The sequence below is a fragment of the Dendrobates tinctorius genome, unplaced genomic scaffold (assembly GCF_039654945.1).
Source record: "Dendrobates tinctorius isolate UK_male_01 unplaced genomic scaffold, ASM3965494v1 ptg000106l, whole genome shotgun sequence".
Taxonomy (NCBI): Eukaryota; Metazoa; Chordata; class Amphibia; order Anura; family Dendrobatidae; genus Dendrobates; species Dendrobates tinctorius.
The window spans coordinates 393,759-415,950 of record NW_027361774.1 but is presented as its reverse complement, the minus strand read 5'-3'; the positions used below and the strand labels follow the sequence as shown (position 1 = coordinate 415,950).

At 45.2% G+C, this 22,192-nt stretch overlaps 1 protein-coding gene across 2 annotated transcripts in view; it reads left to right on the top strand.

Annotated features, from left to right (window-relative positions):
• The window catches only part of LOC141100549 (uncharacterized), a 40,268-nt gene extending 19,565 nt beyond the window's left edge, over positions 1 to 20,703 (top strand). For both annotated transcript variants that reach the window (XM_073589111.1, XM_073589110.1), the window contains exon 3: positions 19,042 to 20,703. In XM_073589111.1, the coding sequence (XP_073445212.1) occupies positions 19,191 to 20,564 (1,374 nt within the window). In that variant the 5' untranslated portion in view covers positions 19,042 to 19,190 and the 3' untranslated portion in view covers positions 20,565 to 20,703. The remainder of the gene's footprint in view (positions 1 to 19,041) is intronic.
• Positions 20,704 to 22,192: the final 1,489 nt, after the last annotated feature.

Genomic DNA, 22,192 nt, shown 5'->3' with positions numbered 1-22,192 from the left:
AGTCCTTGGTACAAACAGTTCATTGGAGAGATCTCTGTATTGCCCTCTGATATACTTGTACATATATATTGAGTCTCCCCTAAGTCTTCTCTTTTCTAGAGTAAATAGACCTAATTTTGATAACCTTTCTGGGTATTGTAGTGAACCAACTCCTTTTTTCATTTTAGTAGCCCGCCTTTGAACCCTTTCAAGTTCAGTATTGTCTTTCTTGAGCATCGGCGTCCAAAATTGCACACAATACTCCAAGTGTGGTCTGACGAGTGATTTGTACAGAGGGAGAATTATGTTTTTATCTTGTGTCCCCAGACCTCTTCTAATGCATCCCATGACCCTATTTGCTTTGGTGGCAGCTGCCTGACACTGGGCACTCCAATTTAGCTTCTTATTGACTAAGATGCCTAAGTCTTTTTCCATGTCTGATATCCCCAGCAGTTTCCCATTTAGTAAGTAATTGTAGCATCTGTTTCTCCTTCCCATGTGCATAACCTTACACTTATCTGTGTTAAACCTCATTTGCCATTTTTCAGCCCAATTCTCCAATTTACTCAAATCTGTCTGTAGTTGCAACTACCTTACATAGTTTTGTATCATCTGCAAATACTGATATATTACTGTGTAAGCCATCCACTAGATCATTAATAAATATATTTAACAGTAGGGGGCCCAATACAGAACCCTGTGGTCCCCCACTAGTAACCCTTGCCCAGTCTGAGTATGCCCCATTAATAACCACTCTTTGTTTTCTATCACTAAGCCAGCTACCTACCCATCTACACACATTTTCCCCTAGCCCAAGCTTTCTCATCTTACTTACCAATCTTTTATGTGGGACAGTGTCAAATGCTTTAGAGAAGTCGAGATAAATGACATCCAATGATTCTCCTGGGTCCATTTCAGAGCTTACATCCTCATAGAAGCTGATCAGGTTAGTTTGACAGGAGCGATCCTTCATAAATCCATGTTGATATGGAGTTAAACATTTATTAACATTGAGATATTCCATAATGGTATCCCTTAGAAAACCTTCAAAAATTTTACCCACAACAGATGCTAAGCTTACCGGCCTATAGTTTCCAGGTTCCCTTTTACACCCCTTTTTGAATATTGGTACCACATTTGCTTGCCGCCAATCAAAAGGAACAGACCCTGTTTCTATAGAGTCTTGAATGTTGGATCAGTTTTAACCAAACTTGAATCTTCTTAAATGGATTGTCTTTTGTCATTCCTCATGTTTGCTGCCAAAAGGATAAAACTAAACTGTATTAACCCTCAACTGGTGAGGTGGGGTTTGACACACCCCAGGGAATTTTTGTTCGGCTGACATTCATTGAAAAATGCGGGTATGAGGATATGTCTCACTAGCTACCATCCATTTCCTTGTCAACAGGATGTCGTCAAGGCCTCTCTCTTTTGGCCACACAACAGAGCTAGCTGTCGTTAAGTGTTGCCTTGGCCTTGCTGAACCCCACATCACCACTCATGCAATTCTTTTTACACATTTTCAAAGTTTGAAAACTTTATTTTTACACAAATTTATAACTGAGTTTCTGATTGTTCGTGATACTTGGTGTCGAAAATTTGTTATACTCATGTGTAGTGTTGAGCGATACCACCCGATACTGAAAAATATCGGATCGGAATGGATCGGCCGATCTAAAAAAAGTATCGGGTATCGCCGATTCCGATCCCGGAAGTCCCATTCAAGTCAATGGAACAGAAATATCGGAATAAAAAAAACCCTTTCTTTCCCTGTTGGTTAATTCTACATGAAGAAAAACAACATAATAATGTAGAATGTATTGTGGGAGGTGTAGGAGACATTAAAGCCATAGAGGTTTAGCCCAATCAAATGGAATAGCAGGAATTTTTTTTTTTTTTAAAGACGTTCGTAGTTAAAAAGATATTGACTATGTTAAAGTCTTTAATTTTTTGTCAGATATGTATGTTTCACTACTTCCATGCTCTTCACCTTCTTTTTTACTTCTCCCACACTTTCTCCTTCATCATCTTCAGCAGCAGCAGTATCTTCTTCTATTCTTCATATTCTACTTCATCTTCTTCTTTTATTCTTCTTCATATTCTACTTCTTCATCTTCTTCCTATTCTTCTTCATCATATTCTTATTTGTGTCAGGCATTCCTGTAGTTATCTATAAAAGTTTGAAGATTACACCTTCCGTTCAGCCTGTCACAAAAGATTTACAACAGGATTTGTCCGCGTTCAGTTTGGCCTGCAGCAGCAGGCCTTTTCCAGGGGCACCACGAGGAGGAACGGACTCACCACCATACACTGCTTAGTCTTCTTCTGCTTATAAATTTGACAATCTCATTTTCTCAGATTTTTAGTCTTATGCTTAATGTTCTTCTGCTTTTGGTTTTTATGCTTCTTGGTCTTCTGTCTCTTGTTGTTCTGCATCTTGGTGGTTGTCTTCCTGTTCTTTGTCCTCTTGGTCATCTTCAGGGTCATCTTTTAGGTATTCTTCTGTGTGGTCTTCAGGGTCGTCGTCTTCAGGGTCATTGTCAGGGAGATCCAGAGTGAGAATCAAAAACCATTTCCACAAGCTTGAACTTTGAAAAGTAGCAGAAGTTACAAGAAGGCTGAGGAACTGGCGAGAACCAGCTGATGGTACTGGAACCCGGAGTGGCAGCAGAATGAACAAGAGCCAATGGCACAACCGTGGACCAGCTGACGGTGCTGGAACACGGTTACTAAGCAGGAGGTACCTGTGCTCCAAAGCACTACCAAGGACCAGCAGACGTTGGTGGAACTCGGATACCGACAAGGAGGCACCTAGGCCAAAGGCACTGCCGAGAACCAGCTGACGGTGCAGGAACCCGGATGGGTAGCAGAAGCTGCAAGAGCAAATGAAACTAGCGAGGACCAGCTGACGGTGCTGGAACCCGGAGGGGCAGCAGAAGGAACAAGAGCCAATGGGACAACCGTGGAACAGCTGACGGTGCTGGAACACTGTTACTAAACAGGAGGTACCTGTGCTCCAAAGCACTAGCAAGGACCAGCAGACGTTGGTGGAACTCGGATACCGACAAGGAGGCACCTAGGCCAAAGGCTCTGCCGGGAACCAACTGACGTTGCTGGAACCCGGATGGGTAGCAGAAGGTACCCATGATTAACAAAGTGTCGCGTCCGCGAGCAGGCCGCAGTTACCGAAACCCACAGTCCTGCAGGGGGTGCTTTTCCTATTGGCACTATGGAACCAGCCTTTGTTACCAGAACCCGCAGTCCACATAGGAAACTGCAGGCACCATAGACTCGGCTAACCCGACCGCAACACGACAGGACAACGTATCAGTGGCAAAGTGACGTTGACACTACCCGGAAACAGCAGGCGTGCTGTAACCAGGCTGGGCAGGAGGCAGTACCCTTGCCAAAGACACTGCCGAGAACCAGCTGATGGTGCTGGAACCCGGAGGGGCAGCAGAATGAACAAGAGCCAATGGCACAACCGTGGACCAGCTGACGGTGCTGGAACACGGTTACTAAGCAGGAGGTACCTGTGCTCCAAAGCACTACCAAGGACCAGCAGACGTTGGTGGAACTCGGATACCAACAAGGAGGCACCTAGGCCAAAGGCACTGCCGAGAACCAGGTGACGGTGCTGAAACCCGGATGGGTAGCAGAAGCTACAATACTCAATGGAGCGACCGAGAACCAGCTGACGGTGCTGGAACCCAGAGTGGCAGCAGAAGGAACAAGAGCCAATGGGACAACCGTGGAACAGCTGACGGTGCTGGAACATGGTTACTAAGCAGGAGGTACCTGTGCTAAAAAGCACTACCAAGGACCAGCAGACGTTGCTTGGACTCGGATACCGACAAGGAGGCACCTCAGCCAAAGGCACTGCCGAGAACCAGCTGATCTTGCTGGAACCCGGATGGGTAGCAGAAGATACCTATGAAAAACAAAGTTGCAATGCCGCGATCCGGCCGCAGTTACCGAAAACCACAGTCCTACAGGGGGTGCTTGTCCTATTGGCACTATGGAACCAGACTTTTTTTACCAGAACCCGCAGCCCATATAGGAAGCACTGAAACTGCAGGCACCATAGACTCGGCTAACCCGACCGCAACACGACAGGACAACGTATCAGTGGCAAAGTGACGTTGACACTACCCAGAAACAGCAGGCGTGCTGTAACCAGGCTGGGCAGGAGGGAGTACCCATGCCAAAGATACTGCCGAGAACCAGCTGACGGTGCTGGAACCCGGAGGGGCAGCAAAAGGAACAAGAGCCAATGGCACAACCGTGGACCAGCTGACGGTGCTGGAACACGGTTTCTAAGCAGGCGTTACCTGTGCTAAAAAGCACTACCAAGGACCAGCAGACGTTGCTGGAACTCGGATACCAAGAAGGAGGCACCTAGGGAAAGGCTCTGCCGAGAAACAGCTGACGGTGCTGGAACCCGGCTGGGCAGGAGGGAGTACCCGTGGCAAACACACTTCTGAGCAGCAACATGCGATGTTGAAGCCCAGCAGTCAATCATGCAGCAGGCTGAGGCCAACTTGGAGTTTTATGTTGGTTGTACACAACTACTGATTGTAACCGTGCTCCACTTTGGCCTCTGGCTCTACTGTCTCTAGTATTTCCCCTGGCCTCCAACCACGCCAGTTGCTGCTCTGCAGTGTTGTCTGCATAATCCACACTTGTTCCTGAGTTACTGGGGCTCAGTCACGTCAGTTGATCCCCTGATGTGTGTCCGGCAAGGTGTCCTGCTCTGTCCACATTCCCACAACTATTAATGGGAATGGGGACAGAGCAGGAGACATTGCCGGACACACATCAGGGGATCAACTGACGTGACTGAGTCCCAATAACACAGGAACAAGTGTGGATTGTGCAGATGGCACATCAGAGCAGCGACTGGCGGGGTTGGAGGCCAGGGGAAATACTAGAGACAGTACAGCCAGAGGCCTAAGTGGACCACGGTTAAAAGTCAGTAGTAGTGTGATGTTGGAGGCAGCAGTAGACTTTGCCATCCGCACAGCAGGGGAACAGCTGGCGTTACTGAACCCCACAGACACAGGAGCGAGTGTTTCTATCTGTGCGGACGGCACTTCCAAGCGACAACTGTGTTGAAGCCCAGGATCAATGCTCCGAGCAGGCTGAGACCTACTTGGAACAAGTGGAAAATAACATGTAGTGTGATGTTGGAGGCAGCAGGAGACTTTGCCATCCGCACAGCAGGGGAACAGCTGGCATTACTGAACTCCACTAACACAGGAGCTAGTGTGTGTTTCTCTGTGAAGACGGCACTTCTGAACACCAACTGGCATTGTTGGAGACCAGGATGAGGCATGGAGCAGGCTGAGGCCTGCTAGGGTTGGCATGTGGAGGCAGCAGGAGACTTTGCCATCTACACAGCAGGGTAACAGCTGGCATTACTGAACCCCACTAACACAGGAGCTAATGTGTGTTTCTCTGTGAAGACGGCACTTCTGAACACCAACTGGCGTTGTTGGAGCCCAGGATGAGGCATGGAGTTGGCTGAGGCCAACTTGCAGCACGTTTTATAGAGGTTGTAGACTACTACTGATTGTAACCATGCTCCACTTAGGCCTCTGGCTCCACTGTCTCTAGTATTTCCCCTGGCCTCCAACCCCGCCAGTGACAGCTCTGAAGTGGCGTCAGCACAATCCACACTTGTTCCTGTGTTACTTGGCCTCAGTCCCATCAGTTGATCCCCTGATGTGTGTTCGGCAAGGTCTCCTGCTCTATCCTCATTCACACTACTAGTAATGGGAATGTGGACAGAGCAGGAGACCTTGCCGGACACACATCAGGGGATCAACTGACGTGACTGAGGCCAAGTAACACAGGAACAAGTGTGGATTGTGCAGACGCCACTTCAGAGCTGTCACTGGCGGGGTTGGAGGCCAGGGGAAATACTAGAGACAGTGGAGCCAGAGGCCTAAGTGGAGCAGGGTTAAAAAAATCAGTAGTTAGTTTGAATGTGGATGGAGCAGGAGACTTTGCCGTCCACACAGCAGGGGAACAGCTGGCGTTACTGAAACCCACAGACAGGAACGAGTGTTTCAATCTGTGCGGACGACTCTTCCAGGCTACAACTGGCTGTGTTGTAGCCCAGGATCAATGCTCCGAGCAGGCTGAGGCCTACTTGGAGCGAGGAGAAAAAGCGTTGTAGTGTGAGTTTGGAGGCAGCAGGAGACTTTGCCATCCACACAGCAGGGGAACAGCTGGCGTTACTGAACCCCACTAACACAGGAGCGAGTGTTTCAATCTGTGCGCAAGGTACTTCCAGGCTACCACTGGCTGTGTTGTAGCCCAGGATCAATGCTCCGAGGAGGCTGAGACCTACTTGGAGCGAGGAGAAAAAGCGTTGTAGTGTGAGTTTGGAGGCAGCAGGAGACTTTGCCATCCACACAGCAGGGGAACAGCTGGCGTTACTGAACCCCACTAACACAGGAGCGAGTGTTTAAATCTGTGCGGACGGCACTTCCAGGCTACAACTGGCTGTGTTGTAGCCCAGGATCAATGCTCCGAGCAGGCTGAGGCCTACTTGGAGCGAGGAGAAAAAGCGTTGTGTGAGTTTGGAGGCAGCAGGAGACTTTGCCATCCACACAGCAGGGGAACAGCTGGCGTTACTGAACCCCACTAACACAGGAGCGAGTGTTTATATCTGTGCGGACGGCACTTCCAGGCTACAACTGGCTGTGTTGTAGCCCAGGATGAAGCATGCAGCAGGCGGAGGACAACTTGCAGCTGGTTTTATAGAGGTTGTAGACTACTACTGATTGTCACCGTGCTCCACTATGGCCTCCGGCTCCACTGTCTCTAGTATTTCCCCTGGCCAACAACCCCGCCAGTTACAGCTCTGAAGTGGCGTCTGCACAATCCACACTTGTTCCTGTGTAACTGTGGCTCAGTCCCGTCTGTTGATCCCCTGATGTGTGTCTGGCAAGCTCTCCTGCTCAGTCCTCATTCACACTACTAGTAATGGGAATGTGGACAGAGCAGGAGACCTTGCCGGACACACATCAGGGGATCAACTGACGGGACTGAGCCACAGTAACTCAGGAACAAGTGTGGATTGTGCAGATGCCACTTCAGAGCTGTAACTGGCGGGGTTGTTGGCCAGGGGAAATACTAGTGACAGTGGAGCCAGAGGCCTAAGTTGAGCACAGTTACAGATCTGTAGTAGTTTGCATGTGGATGGAGCAGGAGACATTGCCGTCTACACAGCAGGGGAACAGCTGGCATTACTGAACCCGACTAACACAGGAGCTAGTGTGTGTTTCTCTGCGAAGACGGCACTTCTGAACACCAACTGGCGTTGTTGGAGCCCAGGATGAGGCATGGAGCAGGCTGAGGCCTGATGGTGTTGGCATGTGGAGGCAGCAGGAGACTTTGCCGTCTACACAGCAGGGGAACAGCTGGCATTACTGAACCCCACAGACACAGTAGCGAGTGTTTTTCTCTGCGAAGACGGCACTTCTCAACACCAACTGACGTTGTTGGAGCCCAGGCTAAGGCCAATTGCAGCACGTTTTATAGAGGTAGTAGACTACTACTGATTGTAACCGTGCTCCACTATGGCCTCCAGCTTCACTGTCTCTAGTATTTCCCCTGGCCTCTAACCCCGCCAGTGACAGCTCTGAAGTGGCGTCAGCACAATCCACACTTGTTCCTGTGTTACTTGGGCTCATTCCCGTCAGTTGATCCCCTGATGTGTGTCCGGCAAGGACTCCTGCTCTGTCCTCATTCACACTACTAGTAATGGGAATGTGGACAGAGCAGGAGACCTTGCCGGTCACACATCAGGGAATCAACTGACGTGACTGAGGCCAAGTAACACTGGAACAAGTGTGGATTATGCAGACGCCACTTAAGAGCTGTCACTGGCGGGGTTGGAGGCCAGGAGAAATACTAGAGACAGTGGAGCCAGAGGCCTAAGTGGAGCAGGGTTAAAAATCAGTAGTAGTTTGAATGTGGATGGAGCAGGAGACTTTGCCATCCACACAGCAGGGGAGCAGCTGGCGTTACTGAACCCACTAACACAGGAGCTAGTGTTTTTCTCTGTGCAGACGACACATCTGAGCGACAACTGGCTGTGTTGAAGCCCAGGGATTATAGTTCAGGTGGTAGAAACATGAACACAACAGGAGACCTGGATACAGTTACCAACCAATTATTTAGTCGGGAAGAGGACTGGCAAATTCTGGGGAGATCCAGGCCTTGTTCATTTTCAGAAAAGTAAGCCGGTCGACGTTATCGGAAGAAAGTCGCGTGCGACGGTCTGTTAGTACACCACCTACGGCACTAAAGACGCGTTCCGATAATACACTGGCAGCAGGGCAAGCCAGCACCTCCAATGCATACTGGCTAAGCTCTGGCCATGTATCCAGCTTAGAGACCCAAAACTTGAAGGGGGAAGAGCCATCTGGGAGTACAGTCACAGGGCGAGACATGTAGTCTGTCACCATCTGACAGAAACGTTGCCTCCTGCTGACTGGAGCCGTCAGTGATGGTGTAGACAATTGTGGCGGACACACAAAACTTTGGCACATTTGGGCCATACTGGTCTTGCCTTGTGCTGAGGCGCTGCCTCTGCTCCCTCTTTGTGCCGAGTTTCCTCCACTGGCTCGACGCACAGAGGTGCTTTGTAAAGCACTAGCACCACTGCTGTCGGGTGGAATGGAAAACATGATGGACTGCACCAGTGTGTCTTGGTACTCCCGCAGTTTACGCTCCCGGTTCAATGTTGGTATGAGGGTTTGCAAGTTGTCCCGGTAGCGAGGATCTAGGAGGGTGTACACCCAATAATCAGCCGTGTAGAGAATGTGGGCGATGCGGCCGTCGTTTCTCAGGCACTGCAGCATGAAGTCAACCATGTGCTGCAGACTCCCAACTGCCAAAGAACCGCTGTCCCCTGCTTGAGGCGTGATCTCTGACTGCTCTGCATCACCCCACCCTCGCTGTACATACTGACTAGAGCTTTGTGTACCTCCCTCCTGTGGAGAGATGTCTTCCTCCTCCATCGACTCCTCCTCATCCTCCTCACAAAGTGTCCCCTGCCTAGGCCTTTGTGAGGAAGCACGTAGCGCAGACTGTCCAGAAGCAGATGGCATTTGGGACTCCTCATCCTCCACCTCTTCCAAAACCTCATCCCTTAGTGCTTGCAGTGTTTTTTGAAGCAGGCAGATAAGGGGGACAGTCATGCTGACTAGTGCATCATCTGCACTCGCCATCCAAGTGGAATCAACGAAGGCACGCAAAACGAGGCAGATGTCCTTCATAGAGGCCCACTCAGTGGTGCTGAAGTGTGACCGGCGCACATTGCGACTTGTTTGTGCCTGATGCAGCTGGTACTCCATGACTGCTGCCTGCTGCACACACAACCGCTCCAACATATGTAACGTTGAATTCCACCTGGTGGGTAGGTCACATATGATGCGATGTTCCGGAAGGCGTAATCGGCGCTGCAGAGCAGCAAGGCACGATCTTGCCGTGCTGGAACGACGCAAGTGAGCGCACTCTATGTGGACCTTGTGCAGCAGTGCATCAAGATCCGGATAGTCCCTCAGAAAGCTCTGCACGACCAAGTTGAGCACATGTGCCAGACATGGGATGTGAGTGAGGTTGCCTAGGCCAAGAGCTGCCACCAGATTTCAGCCATTGTCACACACTACCAAGCCCGGCTGGAGATTCGCTGGCACAAACCACACGTCGCTCTCCTGCTTGATGGCATTCCAGAGCTCCTGCACTGTGTGGCTTCGATTCCCCAAAGAAATTAATTTGAGTACGGCCTGTTGACGTTTGGCCATGGCTGTGCTCATATCGGTCGTAACAGGCTCCTGCTGCGCTGTTTCAGAGGAACTTGAGTAGGAGGAGGAGTCAATATGTACAGACTGGATTCCTGCAATCCGTGGAGTTGGCAGAACATGTAGAGTGCCACTCTCCAGATCTGTACCCGGCTCCACAACATTGACCCAATGGGCAGTGAGGGAAAGGTATCGTCCCTGTCCATGGTTACTGGTCCACGAATCAGTGGTCAGGTGGACCTTGCTACTGACGGCGTTTAGTAGCGCATGTTTTATGTTTGCCTCCACATGTTTCTGCAGGGCAGGGACGGCTCGCCTGCTGAAATAAAAGCGGATGGGCACGGTGTATTGTGGGACTGCCAATGCCATGAAGTCCCAGAAGGTGTCAGTCTCCACCAGCCTGAATGACAGCATTTCAAGGGCCAGTAGTTTGGCAATGCCAGCATTCAGAGCCTGTGCTCGGGGATGGTTTGCCGAGTATGGTCACCTTTTCTCCCATGCCTGTGCTACCGATGGCTGCCGAGTGGCCTGGGAGTGTGAGGATGACTTGGAACGTGGTGCTGTGGGTGGAATGTCACAGGGTCTCCGGACAACAGTGCCAGAGGTTCTTCCTTGGCGATCCTGTGAGGAAGCCGAACCAGCTGTGTGTGAGCTGGAGGAAGAGGCCCCAACACGAGCTGAAGAGGTGGTAGGTGGTGCTGTACGTTGGCCTACGTCTTCAGTGTGTCTGTGTAACTCCACCTCGTGCTTGGTCCGCACTTGTTTCTACATATTAGTGGTATTGAGGTTGCTGACATTTTTTCCTCTTTTGACTCTCTGATGACACAGCTTGCGTTTGACAAAGCAAATGTCATCTGCAACTGTGTCAAAAAAGGACCACGCACTGCAAGTCTTGGGAGCGCCCGTTTTGCCTTTTGAAAGTGGAATGCTCCTAACGGGTGCCGAAGTGGAGGCTACAGGCAACCAAGTCTTCCCCCTCCCTCTCCCTCCGGTTTTGGCCGTTCGGGGAATCTCTTCCTCAGAGCTGCTCCCACCACCTTCCTGTTCCTCACGCCATTATGGGTCAAGGACCTCATCATCTACACTCCCCTCTTCAAACATCTGCTTCTCCTGGGTTGTCTCGCCAGCACCGTATACACCAGAAAGTGGTAACTGAGTCTCGTCATCATCTGATGCGTACTGAGGTGTGCTGAACATAGGCACTGGCCCACCCGCCTCTTCAGATTCAGAGGGACAAAGAAGTTGCGCATCACTGCATACTCCCTCTTCTTCACATTCTGGAATGCTGCTTGGCTGGCCCCCTCTTTCCAAACCAACAGATTCCGAGAACAGAAGTAGCGACTGTGATGGCTCCTGTCCAGGGCTCTCTGACTGCCTGGGCACTTTGGCAGGTGGTGAAGAGACAGATGGTTGCTCTTCGGTGCTCTGGCCCTGTGAGGATGTGGAAGTAATTGAAGTCGATGCGTTAGCTGCCATCCATCCGACAACGGCTTCAATTTGTTCCTCCCGCAGCAGTGGGGTACGGTGAGGTCCTACAAAGTTGCGCATAAAGGACTGTTGCCTGCTAAAACTGGGGGATGCTGACTCACTGGTGCCAACAGCAGGCACAGAATCCCCACGTCCTCTCCCTGCAGAATCCCCACGTCCTATCCCTGTAGAATCCCCAAGTCCTCTCCCTGATGAAACTCCACGGCCACGTGCCTTACTCTCTGCCTTCTTCATCTTGCTAGACTGAGAAAGATAGGCAGAAAAGTACAAAGGGGGGCCTTAGTGTGTTTATTCCAGAACAGCTGGTTACAGGTATAAGAAAAACTAATTTTATGAAGTGTGTGTGTTGACTACACTTTAATGGGAGCTAATGTGGCCTACACAACTTTCAAATGTAGTGTTTGGTGAACTTTGTTGTTTTTTTTGGGGGGGGGAAAAACTAAAAGGATGTGACCAATGATTTGAAAGTCAGAGTATCACCAACTTTCTGGAGCTATTACAATGCAGGCAGGAAACCTACAATGCAAAAGATGAGGCTCCAGAAAAATTGGGTAATACTGATCTGGCTGCAGCTGAAGGGCACAAGCCAGAAAAAAGGATCCTCTATCTACTCCTATATAGTGTTTGCAACCAACCAATGTAGATGGATATGGATGGATGCACACTAATAGGAGAAGAAAAAATGAGCTGCAATTAAAGAAAAATATGTGTGAGGCAGTGAGCGGCCTACAACCAGACGTAGCTGCAGGACACACTACTCAGCGTGAGCTGCACTCACACACAGTCAGAGACCTCTCAGACAGCCGTGAAGAGTGCAGCTAAGTGGGCACTAGCACTGAAAGGCTGCAGAAAGGCTCCGCTGTCTACTACTATTGTTTGCAAACAACGTATATGGATACGGATGGAAGCACACTAGATAGAATTTTTTAAATAAGCAGCTCAAAAAGAAAAATATGTATGAGGCAGCAGTGAGGCACGCTGGGCGGCCTACAACCAGACGTGGCTGAAGGACCCACTCCACAGCGTGAGCTGCACTCACACAGCCCTTGCAGATAGCTGTGAACACTGCTGCTAGGCAAAAGAAAGCTACAGTGGTGGTTTATGTAGCCTGGGTAAAGCACAATATTGTTTTGAGAATCGCTATTTCTAACTGTCCCTCACAGTCTTCAACAGCAGCCTGTCCCTAACTGAATTCACAGCAGAGTGACCAGAAATGGCGGCGGCGGTGGCTTTTATAGTGCATCATGACATCATTTCAGCAGCCAATCACAGCCATGCCAATAGTTAACATGCCTACATGCCTAACAGGATGTGCCCACACTTCTGAGGATTCCCATTGGCTGAATCAAAGTGAGCGGGCTGATAGCATTATGGGAACTTCCGATTCCGGTATCCGATATGAAAAAAGTATCGGAAGTCAGTATCGGAATTCCGATACAGCTAATATCGGCCGATACCCGATACTTGCGGTATCGGAAAGTTCAACACTACTCATGTGTAATCAATCGCCAAAATGAAAACGATTAAAACAAACGTGATCCTTGAATTTTCTGTAAAAATAAGAGATTTCTAAACACTGGGGTATAGGAAACCCCACATCACCAGTTGCGTGACAAAAAACCCACCTCACCAGTTGAGGGTTAATTCCAAATATAAAACTATACCCATAATTCACCCCCTGAAGGTTAGTCAGTAGGTGACTAATAGAAAAAACATGTACCCCAAAGCAGGGCTGTGGAGTCGGTAAGCCAAACCTGCGACTCCGACTCCTCAATTTCCCTTACAGCGACTCCAACTCCGACTCCACGACTCCGACTCCCACATATATTGCTTATATTTAAGTGAAAAATGTATTCTAGTACAATGTGAACATCAGACATTAAATCATTTTTATGATACAATAATCAAGATATTTAGATAGAACATAATATTTATTGGAATACAACTTTAGAACACAAAAAATTGTAATAAATTGTAAACATGTAATACACTATGTCATATCGATTACATATATATATATATAACACTATGTAGTAAACTATAAGTGGAAAAAACAGTTTTCAACAAAAACATACTAAATAACATTTGTGCAGTCTATGAATTTGTTCTAAGACAAAGAATTGCCTCCATCAGATCCTCCTTCATAGATGACCTCAAATCTGACCTAATAATTTTAAGGCTAGAGAACAACCTCTCTACAGTAACTTGGGTTGGAGGCAAAGCCGTAACCACATGGGCAACATCTCTAACAATTTCCGGGTGTAAAGGAATTGCCTCATGCACAGTCAGTTTTGATGAACGGTTGAATTTTTCTTTTTCTTTGAGAGCAAGTGAAACATTTTGCTGAAATATGGTCAATCTGCTGCTATAGGAGACAGAGTGAAATCTTTTTCCTTGCGGCAATGCTTTGCCTGCTCCATGTCATACAAATACTTGCCAAAGTCAAACTCCTCATCTGATGAGGATGAAGATATGGCAGCAGTAGCACTGTCAGGACCCGAGTCCTCTTGCGCCTGGCAGTCCTCCTGTAGGCCACTCTTCCTAACTGCTACCTCAGTCAGAGCTTCTTTTCCTTTAGTAAGCTGTTGATCATCAAGCAATATACGATGACTTGGGTCCACATAAACAGCTGCCAGAAAAATTGTATTTTCCAATAGCTGTGTCTCTCCATTTCATTGAAGCAGAAATGCCATCTGCGATTAAACAGCAAAATAGCAATTTCTTCCGCTCCCTCATGAAAATGCCAGGAGTTAAATCCTCAGCTTGTAATTTTTTAGTCACATTAAATGGGTGATTAAGCAATTCCTTCAATTCAGCCACCTGTGTCCATTGACCTTCATTTAGGGTTACCTGAGGGTTCACCATATCTATAAGAAACGGTTTTAGTTGATCAACAATTGCCATTTTCCAGCACGTCTCTTCAAGATGGAATCAATTTTAGGGGTTCTGGCGGCAATAACCAATTTCCTCACTTTTCCAATCAGATTTCCAGCATGTCCCTCTTGCAGACTGTCTCTTATTGCCAGCTGCAGCGTGTGCACAACACAGCGCATGTGATGAATAGGAAAGTGTTTTGAAGCAGCTTCAACAAGATCATCTATTTCTACAGTATAATTTTGCTGTTCTTCTGTAGTAATATCTGTTTGTTCCTCAGTTACATGAACAGCACTGTGGCCTTCCATCTCAAACATACTGAATCCTAAATGTTCCTCTAGCTGCTGTTCATTACTCTCATTCATCAGTGTAATTGTACTTATGTTTGAAGCATTGTCCGTTACAATAGCAAGAACCTGTTCTTTTTTGAGTTCGTAATCTTGCAGAACTTTTTCCACTAAGGCCTGGAGAAACTGGCTGCTGTGATGAGCTCTAGTATCTTTTACTGCCAGCGTGTTGGTAACAATTTTTGTTGTCACAAACCTATCGAATATTGATGGCAAAATAGTTCACTCTGTGACGTGTGCAGGCGTCCAGTGTAAGGAACATGAAGCGTCTTTTGAGAGTCTTTTTAAGATCTTCCTTTTGGTTAAGGGCTTCTTCAATCACTAATTTTCTAATACTTTCTCTTTCCAGAGAAACACCAAGTTTGTGGCCATTTCTCCATTAAGAGCTGTAAAAGCTGGTCATGCAAATAATGATAATGGTACACCGTCCTTCACAACAAGCTGGATGAGCTGTCTTTTAGACATATCTGCTGTCATTGTTACAGTAACTTTGTCACTTACAAAATATCTTGTTAATGATGTTTGAGATGCTCTTTCCTCCTCCTTTGCCTGGCAGGAAGTGTCAGTCTGTGTGCTACCCGGCTTTCATTCTTTTTGGTACCGATAAGATATGGATAGACAGATATGGATAAATGGATATATAGATAGAGCAGATTTCTAATCTGCTTTTGATATTGAAAACATTATCTATGAGCTCAAAAAGCTTTCAGGTGATGCGTTTTTTTTAAAAATCTGATCTGCTTTTGCAGCTGAAAAACGTATTCTCAAAAAACGCAGCAAAAACAGTGTGTGTGAATGTAGCCTTAGATCAGGAATAGAACAGCCATTTGTAGGGCATTTCATAACTTTCCCAAATTCCTATGAAAAAATATTCAGCACATTCTGCATTGAACTACTGTACCCAATTTATTATATATTTTAGGAGTCGGAGTCGGTCCATTTTATACCGACTCCAACTCCGACTCCACCAAAATGAGCTCCGACTCCACAGCCCTGCCCCAAAGTTCAGTACTGTACCATTCCACCTCCATTGATGATCAGATCGTTAGGGCCACAAGGATCCCTAGAAGTCAAGTACTTCAATACAGAAAAAAAGAGGAAAATCATCGTGTACCACTGGTAGTGACCTACAACCCACAACTTGAAATACTCAGAAAAATGGCTAAGAAACTTCACCATATCCTACACAATGATGACCAGTTAAAAACACTATTCAAAGACCTCCCCTTGCTATGTTACAGACAACCTCCCAATCTAAGAAACATCATTATCCGAAGTTCAATGCCCTCAGATTCACCAAGAGGAACATATCCTTGCAATGGGAGAAGATGCAAAACCTGCATTCACATAGATACCAAAGACAAAATCCGAATTCCCAACACAGCAGGTCTATAAGATCCCAGGGACATTCACATGTTCCTCTTCCAATGTGGTGTATTTAATTCTATGCAATATATGTCCTGTGGGTGGCCTCTATGTTGGAGAAACAGGACAGAGACTGAGAGCAAGGATGAGGTCTCATCGTCATACAATTACAGACAAAAAAAACATTTACCTGTGGCCAAACATTTCTGTGGTCCAGGACACAACATAAACAATATGAAAGTTGTCATTTTAAAAAGCAATTTTAAATCACACACACATCGGAGAGTGTGGGAGCATAAATTCATTACTATCTTTGATACACAGGACTCAATTTGTCAGAAGGTTTTATAGCCTATTACCATATCTGAGCTACTTGCTCCAAACAGCCCTTTGATCTCACAGAATTTTCACACCTCTGATGTAATCGTACCTAATTAAGGATTCTCCCTTCAAGCTCAGTATTTGTTTATTGAGATTGTATTCTCTATTTAAATGTCCATGTATCACACCAGCATGTGCTTTAAACTGTATATAAAAAAGGTTTCTTCAAATATTTTGTTATATCAGCCTGATGAAGGGACATAAGCAGTCCCGAAAGCTTGCTTTGTAACATCATTTACTATTTGTTAGTCATTCAAAGGTATCATACCCACAAGATTCCTATTTTGTTTCTCTCACTGAGAGCACTTTATATATTTTTTCTACTGGCTAACATGGTACCAAACCACTTTTTTCGCTTTTCAAAATAATGCACATATTTTATTAAAATTTCATACAAGACATTATTATGCCCTGTATCATCCTTGGTAGCTGAGCCTGATTGGATATCCAGGTAATACTGTTCACATGCCCATACACTATATTAGCATAATAGCAATCACTTATAGATGTGGGGTGGTCTTTGTCTATTAATTATTGTTGTCCATGTTGTTTGGCTCTATCCATAGCACTGAGATATTTTCTCATCTTGTGATATATACAGCATAGCTCTCATGGTTGCTTTTCCAAGGGGGTGGTGTGTCCTTTAAATCAACAGCTGCATATTTTGCACATTTCTTATCCATCATTCCCTCATGTTCTTTCCCCTGTGTCTTTTTTTTAGCATAATAATGTTTTGTATGAAATTTTAAACAATAAAATATGTGCATTATTTTGAAAAAACTCTTTGGACTAGTACACTTTTTTTCGTTTTTTCTTGCAGCCACCCCACAGAGTATAATGCAGCCCCCCTCATAGAGTATGATGCAATCACCGCTGATAGAATATAAATATAATACTGTCCCCCAAAGAATATAATGTAGCCCCGAATAGAATATAATACAGCCCACCTCCCCATAGAATATAATGTAGCCCCATCAACGAGTATGATGCAATCCTCCCTCATAAAATCTAATACAGCCCCCCATAGAATATAATACAGCCCACCTCCCCATAGAATATAATGTAGCCCCATCAACGAGTATGATGCAATCCTCCCTCATAAAATCTAATACAGCCCCCATAGAATATAATGTAGCCCCCCATAGAATATAATACAGCCCTCCTCCCCATAGTATATAATGCAGCCCCCCATAGTATAAAATATACCGCCCATAGTATATAACACAGCCTCCCTCATAGAATATAATATACCCCACAATAGTATATAACCCAGCCCACATATATAACCCAGCCCACATAGTGTATACCACAGCCCTCATAGTATATAGCACAGTCCTCAAAGTACATAGCACTGCCCGCATAGTATATAGCACCGCCTGCATAGTATATAGCACAGCCCTCATAGTATATAGCACAGCCCGCATAGTTTATATAGCACAGCCCACATCTCCCCCGCAAGAATGGCCTCACAGTCAAGTATTCACTGTTATAGTAAAAAAAAACCCACTATCCTCACCTCTCCTCGTGCCTGCGCTGCTCCTGGCTCCTGTCTCAGCAGCTGCCTCTGCACTGCCTGCACCCGCAGTGTCAGAGGCAGGGAATGATGGGAGAGGGAGCATCAGCTGCCGCGCTCTCCCCCATCATTGCTTTGAACTGTACTGGCAGACGCCGGTATATTTCAATGTGGCGGTGGGTCAGCGCTGGTGGGCCCCCCTGCCTCACGGGCCTCAAAGCGGCTATGTGATGTGCCGCTAGCTGGGGACCCCTGGGGGAACGGGGGCCCTAGGCAGCGGCCTGGTCTGCCTGACCCTAATGCCGGCCCTGGTTATAAGATACGTGGGGTTCCCGATCAGTTCGAAACCACCGACCATAGACAAATGTCGGCGCAGCACAAAGCCCTGCTAGCGCTGACGTTTATCTACCGCTGGCAGTCATGAAGCGGTTAAGTTAAGGGTACCATAATTTCTGTCCAGGCCTATTTCATGAGATTAATTTTTTTTTCATTCTGTGGAAGCATGGCTGAAAAGCAATGTCTGACTTTCATTTGTTCATTTTCATAGATTTTTGATTTATTATTAGTTTTGTCAGATTCAAGTTATTTCTGTGACCATTGTGGGTTTTTCTGTCATTAAACGAGGGGTACCAACAATTTTGACCACGTGTGTAGGAGGAGTGAATAATTTGACTCCTCAGTCTCTTTCCAGAAATTAACACGCAGTGGATGTTGGAGAGTGAATTACACATTTGCCATTTTATTACCCAGCACATAGTGCCCAGATTGTGCTCCAGGAGACACACACCACAAATTAAGTGGATTCTTCTCACTATAATATTGCTAAATACAGGGATCCTAAATGTTGTTTGCGCACACTGCAAGACTCCGAAGTGAGAGCGGATTTTGCTGGATTGGTTTATAGAAACCTTGTTGCTTTTCAACAGCCTTTGAGCCACTAATAGTTCGGGAACCTCTGTTTTTCCATTGACAGATGATGGACCTGAGTGGGGACTTGTTTTTGTGAGATGAGAATTAGTATTATTTTCACCTACATAACATTGATTGGTTTCTTTTTATTCGATATTTGGGAGGCAGAATGAACAAACAGTTGAACACCACACACTACTGGCTCATCCAGCAAGGTTTTCTATTAGACTGTGAACTGTTATTGTCTTGGTAAATAATTAAAGTTTTTTACATAGCTTGCCATTTTTATGAACAGTTTAAGTAGAAATGTTCAAAAATATAAAACTCAAGGATATTTTATTAAAAAATAATTTTTTCATCTTTGCAGATGACTGTACCAGGACATCAGAGGGACAGCTGACATCTTCAACTTCTCAATCTGATGATCTTGAGATCCTACAAGATACAACTGAAGTGATTGCTGTTACTCCAGATATAGCATCATCCATTCACAGCAAAGATCTGTCATCTGATCCTATGAAACAGGTCCCATCTTCTGATTCATTACCGACTACTAAGGAAAATGAAAGTCACAAAAGAGGCATTAAAAAACAAACTGCTCCTAAAGGAAAGAAGTCATTTTCCTGTTCAGAATGTGGGAATTGTTATGCACATAAATCACTGCTTGTTAATCACCATAGAAATCACACAGGGGAGAAGCCTTTTTCATGGTCAGAATGTGGGAAATTTTTTAACCATAAAAAAGATTTGGTTAATCACCATAGAACTCACACTAGGGAGAAGCTTTTTTCCTGTTTAGAATGTGGGAAATGTTTTACCCGGAAAGCGCAACTGATTAGTCACCAGAGAACTCACACAGGGGAGAAGCCTTTTTCATGTTTAGAATGTGGGAAATGTTTTAACGATAAATCAGATGGTGTTAAGCACCAGAGAACTCACACAGGGGAGAAACTTTTTTCATGTTCAGAATGTGGGAAATGTTTTAACAATAAATCACATTTTCTTATCCACCAAAGAACTCACACAGGGGAGAAGCCTTTTTCATGTTTAGAATGTGGGAAATGTTTTAACAATAAATTACATTTTCTTATCTGCCAAAGAACTCACACAGGGGAGAAGCCTTTCTCATGTTTAGAGTGTGGGAAATGTTTTACTCGGAAAGCGCATCTGATTAGTCACCAGAGAACTCACACAGGGGAGAAGCCTTTTTCATGTTTAGAATGTGGGAAATGTTTTAACGATAAATCAGATTGTGTTAAGCACCAGAGAACTCACACAGGGGAGAAACTTTTTTCATGTTCAGAATGTGGGAAATGTTTTAACAATAAATCACATTTTCTTATCCACCAAAGAACTCACACAGGGGAGAAGCCTTTCTCATGTTTAGAGTGTGGGAAATGTTTTACTCGGAAAGCGCATCTGATTAGTCACCAGAGAACTCACACAGGGGAGAAGCCTTTTTCATGTTTAGAATGTGGGAAATGTTTTAACGATAAATCAGATTGTGTTAAGCACCAGAGAACTCACACAGGGGAGAAACTTTTTTCATGTTCAGAATGTGGGAAATGTTTTAACAATAAATCACATTTTCTTATCCACCAAAGAACTCACACAGGGGAGAAGCCTTTTTCATGTTTAGAATGTGGAAAATGTTTTACCCAGAAAGCGCAACTGATTAGTCACCAGAGAACTCACACAGGGGAGAAGCCTTTTTCATGTTTAGAATGTGGGAAATGTTTTAACCATAAATCAAATTTTCTTATCCACCAAAGAACTCACACAGGGGAGAAGCCTTTTTCATGTTTAGAATGTGGGAAATGTTTTAACGATAAATCAGATTGTGTTAAGCACCAGAGAATTCACACAGGAGAGAAACTTTTTTCCTTTTAATGTGGGAAATATTGTAACCAGAAAGTTCTTCTTGATCGCCATCAGATGAAAAGCTTTTTCATTTTCTTAATGTGGGAAATATTTTACTTGCAAATCAACTGTTAATAAACACCAGAGACGGGGAGAAGCCTTTTATGTTCATAGTGTTGGAATAATTTTAACCAAAATTGAATCTTCTTAAATGGGTTGTCTCGTGTCAATCCTCATGTTTGCTGACAAAAGGATAAAACTAAACTTTATTAATTCCAAATGTAAAACTATACCTATAATTCCCCCCCTGAAGTTTAGTCAATAGGTGACTAATAGAAAATAACATGTACCCCACAGTTCAGTATATAGGGTGAGGTGATGTATACACACTCACTCTCCAAGCCTCTCATTTCTATGGGTTTCATCGTCCTCACCAAAGGCGACTCATCAGCAGACTCTTTAATATTGATATATATTCAAGCGATACTAGACAAAAAAAGCTAAAATCATGTATCATTTTATCCAAAACAGTCAGAAAACTAGCCCCATATTGGCAGATCCCAGACTTCAAACTATATACATCGTAACAAGAAACGAGGAATGGATTCGGCACACCAACCATGTAAAAATAAAAGAAAACCTTTATTGCAGCATGTGAAACTGGTTTAAAAACATTGGAAACACATAACACGTTACAAGAGCCCTTATTCATAGGATATAAAAAAGAAACTGACATAAGCATTATATATAACAGAAAACCAATCAAAATCATGTGAATAATGGCATTAATTATGCACCAGTTGTGAACCAATGAACCTGGGAATGGAAAGACACAATACAATAGTCAATGGACCCAACACTGTTCCTGTGTTAACGTGAAAAACAAAAACTGATGATATAAAAATTATTAACATGATAATTGTACAGCCATGAAAAGAAAACATAAAATAATATGGCAGGAAAATTAATAAAAATAAAACAAATCGTTTCTCAAATTCATGCCTCTGGGGTGTTTAGTGCCAAGCTTTAAGATCCAATAGGCTTCACGTATAGTCAGAAGTTTGTGTTTATTGCCTCCTCTGGTCGGATTATAAACCTTCGCAAACGCATAAAAGGTACAATTAGAACCATCTCCTCTGTGAACATTAACAAAGCGCTTGGCAGCCCCCGAAAAAGCCACATTCTTATTGGGAAGATTGGTCAAGTGCTCGGCAATACGTTTGTTTTTATTTTCCGCGTATGTAATTTATCCCACACAATGTACAGCAAATACAATAAATTACGGATTGGGGGTCACAATTGATAAATGAGGTGATGTCGTACGATTTGCCGTCTGATGATTAAAAAAACTTTTTTCTATCGCATGCGTGCAAACATTGCACCTACTACCGGCACATTTATAGAAACCAGAAATGGACGACCAAGATTTAGGAGTAGACATTGGCTTTAATAGTCTAGGGGAAAGAGCATTAGCTAAACTGCAACCCCGTCTGGCCACGGACCGCAGCCTGTACTGATAATATGCCGCAATTTGTCGTCCTGATATTGGTAAATTTTTCTTAATTATAGATATTATTCGATTATAATGGGGCTGTAAGGTGCGGAAAAGGTGATAATAGAGTCGGAATTAAAATGAATAACGGATGATGTTTTAGTCG